We start from the raw sequence: 7731 nt of genomic DNA on the forward strand, positions 1-7731 counted from the left end.
CTGCTCTACGGACGACACCAGTCCTACATTTCAAATGAGATAATTAAGTTTCCTGATATGTTTTGATATATATTTTACTTTTGGACCAGCTTTAACAGATTTAGACACATATGCACATATCTGAACACATCAAAAATAAGTAAAAGCCAAAAAACACATTTCTTGGCCATCAATCGTATTTAGAATGAGTTGAATGAATAAAATTAGCCAAACAAAAATATAATATAATAATATAATATATAATAATGATATAAATGTACCTGACCTTGTTTAAACAAAGAAAGATTCACCTACTTTTACTTTTAAACAGACACCATATGATCAATTAACAACACACACACACACACACACACACACACACACACACACACACACACACACACACACACACACACACACACACACACACAACACACACAAGTTTGCAAGTTAGCCCCCCAATTAGTCACAAAATAGAGGAGACGGGTCGGTTGGCATAAAGCTTTTTTCTGGTCACAAAAAAAAAAAAAAATATCAAAAAGTTTGATCTCTTGACCTTTACTCAAACTAAAACATTTGACAGTCACTAACTGTTTTGGTGAAGGAACATGTTTCTCTTTATAGCATCAAAAACTGATATAAAACTTTATTAAAGAGAGATCTTGGTAAGGTGTCACTTCTAGAAAGTTTGTGATGAGTGATGGTAGCTCGGTTAACACGTGTCCATTAATGTAACTGTAAATGTTATAAATTACAAGAGATTAAAAACTATTTTGAAAGATTTATAACACTGTTTACATTGTAATTTATAATTGTTTGAATGGTCAGTTGCAAAAGTAATTAGACATTCTGATAAATTTGCTTAAAAATGTTGTTTGGTCCTAGAAATGGCCAGCTTTTTTATTAAATGTTCATGTTTTCTGGTTCTTGTTTGAATGAAATGTTCGGATTGTTTCTATTGGTTGATTCATTTGTGCAAAACAATCCAACTGAGTGATGCCAATTACATGACTTTTAATCACAAATCCACTAACTTTCACAAAAAGTTACATTAAAACATATGTATTTGTAACTGAGAGCTGAAACTTATGAATATTCTGACATTAATGAACAGTGTGCCAACCTCCCCCAACATCCAGAAAACAACTTTCACACTTTTTCCAACAATAAAACCTGTTTCAGCATCTTTCACACCAAGTCTGTAAAAACGTGAAGGTCAAAACGTCCCAAGAAATGTCTGAACATCTGATGATTCCAAAGACTCAGAAGACAGATCCTCCTGATCCAGATCTCTGGAGCATCACCCAGGGCTTCAGGTTAGCACAGGGGAGGATTACACATCTCCTCCTCCTGATTAATTAGCAAAGTGGAAAGAAAAAAAAAAGACAACGCTGCTCCAGTCTTTCTCCACACCGGCACTTCAGCCTCCATCTCTCCGCATGAGACAGCAGCTGCAACCGGCTGAAAAGCGCTCTTATTAATTGTCTTTTGTCATGCGTAATTGCCACATTTTCAATGGTTGGGTCGAGGAGAGAGAGAGAGAGAGAGAGAGAGAGAGAGAGGGTCTCTTGTATCTGTAATTGCACATCCCTCACACTTTGTTTTCACCTTATTCTCTCTTTTGGAGCGTTTGTTTTTGATAAATGTGATCAGAAGTTGAAGTTTGGTGACTCTCCAGCACCATTAAAGAGGTCCTGTGGGGTGAGAGGAGGAGGAGGAGGAGGAGGAGGTCTTCCACACCTGCGAGGGGACCTCTAATTCGATTAATAGGAACTTCAATATATATTCATTAGGTGTCTTCAACCCCTCCCTCCCCTAAATAATACAGCATCACCAGCAGGGCTGTGGAGAGAGGACCATGTATGCTCCTCTCTGAATGGGTCCCACGCAAACTTCACCTGCTTCCCCTCTCAATTAGGAATGTATCCCAAACTCTGACAGCAAGGAGTTAAATTAGGCGTCTGCTAATTTCTCCATCGGCCCCTCCCACCTAATCCCCCCTTCTGAGTCTTTTTCCCAGTGCTCCCAACACCCTCCTCCCTCCTCTCCCCCTTTTAATTCACCATAAGTTGAAAGGTTCAAATAGTGCCTAATGAAACAGTGACTAAATCGTCCTCTGTGGCTGGAGGAACCCTGTCGCTGTCTCTCAAAGGCGCTCAGCCATCAGGGGGTCTCCGGGCTAAATGCGGGTCCCAAAGCAGGACAATCTAACCTGTCAAAGCCCCTTTTGCACACTTCTATATATCCCCCGTTCTGGGAGAGTTTTTTTTTCCTTTTTTTCCAGAGCTACAGCGGGATAATCAACCGACGTGGGACCGAAAACGCAATTAAACTCGCTTTGGATGGAGCAAATCTATTCAAAAGTGAACATTAATGGGAGTGTTGGCTGCTCCCCAGGGGGCCGTGCTCGGGTTCCCTTTTTGTGGTCCGATCTAAGGACACATAACAGCTACACTTCCACATATATACATATATATATATATAAAGATATATAAAGATACCTCCACACACAGTTACATATGGCTGCGTATGAATGGAGCTGTGTTAAATAGTGCTTCCAAATGAATAAAATGATAATGATGGCTTAATGATAATAATAATAATAATAATAATAATAATAGCTGTGGTTTAATGGAAATGGGTTGTTGTAAAGGTAACTGCTCTCATAGTTATTGTGCACTTAACTCCTCAGCTTTTACGCACGAATGGCCAAAATAAAGTAGCAACTAATATATAATATGTGTAATATAATGAAATCCAGAAACAGAAGAAAGTTTCCACCTGTCAGTCTGTAAAGATAAAGCTGTGTGTGCATTATATTAAAAAGGTGTTTCACATATTATTTTCCTATAACTCTTTTTTTTCTAGTATTGCAATAGGACCAGTGCTCCCTGGTAATACATACAGATAAGTAAAGATAGATTATTATCATAATAATAATAATAATAATACATTGTAGTCTTTGCAGAGTATTTTTATACATTTTGAATGCAATCATACATTATTTTTATGTCTGTGCCTCCTCTTAATAAAAGTTTCTCAACTTGCATTAAAGCAAAAACACATTTGATTATTTTTCAAACTCTTTTTGTTGCAGCATTAGATCCTTCATTGGTCAAATCAATACACTGACAACTTCTTAGGTCAACTGGTCATGTTTATTACAATAAATACACATTATACATAGTTTACAAATTGTTGCGTTCAGGTTCCCACACAGGTTCACTTACTGGGGACATGTGAGCTAGACCCGGGTATGTAAGGTGGGAGAGAACCCAGAGAGGGGTCAAAACACGTCATCGTTACGTCATACAGGAGGTCACGTCCCCTAAAACCCACCACAGTGTTAAAACATTCACATTTCATTCCTATTTTTTAATTTAGAAGCAGGATAAACATGAAAGGGATATTTTCAACACTTCAGACTTCATGCAGGATGTTTTTTTGTTGTGGCCCCAGAGATGTAAACCCATAAAAGGTCCAGGCAGCAGCAGGAGGTCTGCTCCCTCTCAGATGGGCGACACCTCCTTCTCCTCCGACGCAGAGGCCGGAGACAGAGACTCCTCATCCTCCGACCTCGAGTAGTCCGTGTGGCCGCTGGTGCACTTGCATCCACTGCTGTGAGCGCTCCTCTGGGTGGCCTTCCCCTCCTTCTTGTGCTTCACCCTGCGGTTCTGGAACCAGATCTTCACCTGCTTCTCCGACAGGCTCAAGTATGTGGCGATCTCGATTCTCCTGAGTCTGGAGAGGTACATGTTCGTGGAGAACTCCCTTTCCAGTTCCAGGAGTTGCGTGCTGGTGAACGCAGTGCGCATCCTCTTCCCATTCTGTATGTGGCTGCTGTCGGAGGAGCCTGTTGGAGGAAGAACAATGTTTAGCTTTTTATGATCACAAACAGTCTAGACTCAATCAGATGGCACAAAACTGCTTGTGCGTAAAAGCTTGTGCGTAAAAGAAGTCCTACCCTGAGCCTTCCTCGGAGCACTTATTGCATTAGTTGTTGCACTTATTGAATTTGTATTTGTTTACTGCACTTATCCTATTCATAGTAGTTTGTAGCACTTATTGTATTCGTATTAGTTTGTTGCAATTATTGTTTTCGTAGTAATCTGCCTCTGCACTATACTTTTGCTCTGGTTTATGCTTTAAGATGCTTGTTTAAGAAAGGAGATGACTTCTGCTGACTAGTAGTTCTCTATGTTGAATACACTTATTGTAAGTCGCTAAATGACTGTAATGTGTAATGTAATAATGTAATGTAAACCTTTTTACTTGAATAAAACCTTTGAATACAACTATTGACTTACTCCATTAAAGGTTAATGCATTTCTTTTGAAATATATTTCAACTTAGTTTTTACTTTTTATATGGAGTAAATGATTGGACTTAACATTTTAACATTTTAACTAACTGTACTTTTGCTCTGGTTTATGCTTTGAGATGCTTGTCTAAGAAAGGAGATGACTTCTGGTGACTAGTATGTTGAAGACACTTATTGTAAGTCGCTAAATGACTGTAATGTAATGTAATGTAATGAAAACCTTTTTACTTGAATAAAACCTTTGAATACAACTATTGACTATTCTTTTGAGGGTCTTGTATTAAGATAAGATAAGATAAGATAATCCTTTATTAGTCCTGCAGCAGGGAAATCTGCAGGATTACAGCAGCAGAGAGGATGGTGCAAACAAGAGAGAACCAGTATTATAAATATTTAATATATATCATTTTCGTAGTAATTTGTTCCTTTCGTAGTAATTTGTTTCTGTACTTTTGCTCTGGTTTATGCTTTTAGATGCTTGTTTAAGAAAGGAGATGCACTTATGACTTCTGGTGACTAGTAGTTCTTGTTGAATACACTTATTGTAAGTCTCTTTGGATAAAAGCATCTGCTAAATGACTGTAATATAATGTAATGTAAACCTTTTTACTTGAATAAAACAACTATTGACTTACTCCATTAAAGGTTAATGCATTTCTTTTGAAATATATTTCAACTTGGAGAGGAGAGATGACTTTTGCTCTGGTGACTAGTAGTTCTTTGAATACACTTAATACACTTATTAAGTAAGTCACTTTGGATAAAAGCTTTGCTAAATGATATTATGATAATGTAAGAAAGATATTATAATATATATGTTGCAACTTATTTTTTAATTTTTATATGGAGTAAATGATTGTACTTAACATTTTAACATTTTAACTAACTGTACTTTTGTTCTGGTTTATGCTTTTAAGATGCTTGTTTAAGAAAGGTTATGACTTCTGGTGACTAGTAGTTCTCTTGAATACACTTATTGTAAGTCTCTTTGGATAAAAGCATCTGCTAAATGACTGTAATGTAATGTAATGTAATGAAAACCTTTTTACTTAAAGAATAAAACCTTTGAATACAACTATTGACTATTCTTTTGAAATATATTTCAACTGAGTTTAATTTTTATATGGAGTAAATGATTGGACTTAACATTTTAACATTTTAACTAACTGTACTTTTGCTCTGGTTTATGCTTTTAAGATGCTTGTTTAAGAAAGGAGATGACTTCTGGTGACTAGTAGTTCTTGTTGAAGACACTTATTGTAAGTCTCTTTGGATAAAAGCATCTGCTAAATGACTAAATCCTTGTGCGTAAAAGCTTGTGCGTAAAGGTGCGTCTACCTGAGAGAGCCAGCATCGAACAGGTGTCTTACCGATGGAGAGGCAGTGGTACCTCCTCGGGTCTGTGACGCTGAAGCTGGGTGTGCAGACAGGTGTGAGAGCAGCAGACTGGTGGTGTCCTATCCGGTGACAGTACTGCTCTGCTCCGGGGAACTGGCCCTTCATCATGGGCATCCCTCCTCGGGACGAGTGCAGGTGGGACGTGACGCACAGAGGACACACACAGAAGGTCCCCGTCTTCCTGGAGGGACACACCGGACCGCCGACCGTCATCATGCCCGGGGAGTGCATGCTGATGGGGATGAGGAAGTCCTGGCCCGGGTGCTCCACCGGTCCGGGTCGAACCGAGTCCTTGATGATGAGGGAGTCGACATAGAAAGACCTGGACATGGCTGCAATGCTGAGAGGTGAGATCTCTGTCCGGGAGCAGGGTGCTGGTCGTTCCTCATCTGAACCCCCTCGGGATCTCCAAAGGTGCTTATGTTTGATGGTTCAACAAAAGGGACCCAGAAGAGGGCTGGCCCTGCAGCGTCACCCACGGACGCACCCGGCTCCCAGGGGTTTACACACCAACCATGTGACGTCTCCCTGGGCCTCCAATCACAACTTGGAGAGTTTCTCTTTTTTTTTTTTTTTTTTGTGCATTAGTCTTGTGCACTAGAATAACATAAGCAGGCACATGAATCAATACATGTTTATGTATCTGATAATGAACTATGTGGAGCTTTCTTCAGCAGACACAGTCATTTCACCAAAAATAAGCTTCAAATACATTTTTTACACAAACGTGCTGGTAAAATGTCTATTAATGATGTTTGACTTTGGATTCATAGGAATTTTATAATATATTTATATCACTTCAAACATATTAAAGTCTTGTGCACTAGAATAACATAACCAGGCACATGAATCAATACATGTTTATTTATCTTCTAATGAACTATGTGGAGCTTTCTTCAGCAGACAACAGTAATTAACTCACCAAAACATAAAAATAAGCTTAGAAAAACATTTTTTACACAAACGTGCTGGTAAAATTTGTATTAATGATGTTTTTATAAATAAATCTGATATTTTATAATATATATATATCACTTCAAACATATTAAAGTCTTGTGCACTAGAATAACATAACCAGGCACATGAATCAATACATATTTATTTATCTTCTAATGAACTATGTGGAGCTTGTTTTGGGTGGTTGTTCAGTTTTAATATAATATTTTTAATATATATTCTTAGATTTTATTATGATTAAATTAATTAATTTATTTAAATTCTATTTTATTTTTTGTTTGTTTTTAGTGTTTTATTAATATATTTATATTTTAATATGCAGCACCTTGAGATTTCTTTGTATTTTAAAGTGTGCTATATAAATAAAATCCATTATTATTAATTATTATTAACTTTCTTCAGCAGACACAGTAATTTCACCAAAAATAAGCTTCAAATACATTTTTTACACAAACGTGCTGGTAACATTTGTATTAATGATGTTTGACTTTGGATTCATAGGATTTTTATAAATAAATCTGATATTTTATAATATATATCACTTCAAACATGTAAAAAATGCATTAAATACATCACATGAGAGGATCGACTGTTGTAGCAGGTGCAGTGGAAACAGAAACACTGCCTCTTATCTTATAAATACAGTTTGAATTTCCAATATTCATCTTTTCTTTCTAATTTCATCTATAGATGAAATTAGAAATCAACACTGTAGAGTTGATTTGAGAATCTGACATTTGACTCCCTCTTTCAACACCAACTGGATTTGAGGAATAAACTACCTTGTAGTTGAATTACACCTAATGAGAGTTTAGTCTAACACTGAAAATATAACACTTTTGATTTTGCTGTGTATAGATCATAAAAATGTGTTTATTATTAACGTGACTTTGTATTAAGTAAAAAAAACCCAGAAAAAACATGATATCTTCGTCCAGACCTTTTTTTTAATTTATTTTCACCCAAATACAAATTAAGCACTAATTGCCTGAATCTCGCTTCTCTGATCCGGTTGGTCCAGCTCTCTCTCTCTAATTAAAGAGTTATGAACCGATGGGGCAGTCTGGACCATTCGA

At 37.1% G+C, this 7731-nt stretch overlaps 1 protein-coding gene across 1 annotated transcript; it reads right to left on the reverse strand.

Moving 5' to 3' along the window:
* Positions 1-3488: 3488 nt before the first annotated feature.
* gsx2 (GS homeobox 2) lies at positions 3489-6028 on the reverse strand. Its single transcript, XM_054603465.1, has 2 exons — positions 5671-6028; positions 3489-3832 (listed from the first exon to the last, which is right to left on the reverse strand). The coding sequence occupies exons 1-2, from the start codon at positions 6026-6028 to the stop codon at positions 3489-3491; spliced, it is 702 nt and encodes a 233-aa protein (XP_054459440.1).
* Between the last annotated feature and the right edge of the window lie 1703 nt (positions 6029-7731).

Source organism: Anoplopoma fimbria, chromosome 8 (genome assembly GCF_027596085.1).
Source record: "Anoplopoma fimbria isolate UVic2021 breed Golden Eagle Sablefish chromosome 8, Afim_UVic_2022, whole genome shotgun sequence".
Taxonomy (NCBI): domain Eukaryota; kingdom Metazoa; phylum Chordata; class Actinopteri; order Perciformes; family Anoplopomatidae; genus Anoplopoma; species Anoplopoma fimbria.

Bases quoted from the DNA above. Each gene is read 5' to 3' on its own strand.
- gsx2 (XM_054603465.1), bottom strand. From the start codon at position 6,028: ATGTCCAGGTCTTTCTATGTCGACTCCCTCATCATCAAGGACTCGGTT. The intron at 3,833-5,670 runs GTAAGACACCTG...TTCCTCCAACAG, and splicing joins GTACCACTGCCTCTCCATCG to GCTCCTCCGACAGCAGCCAC.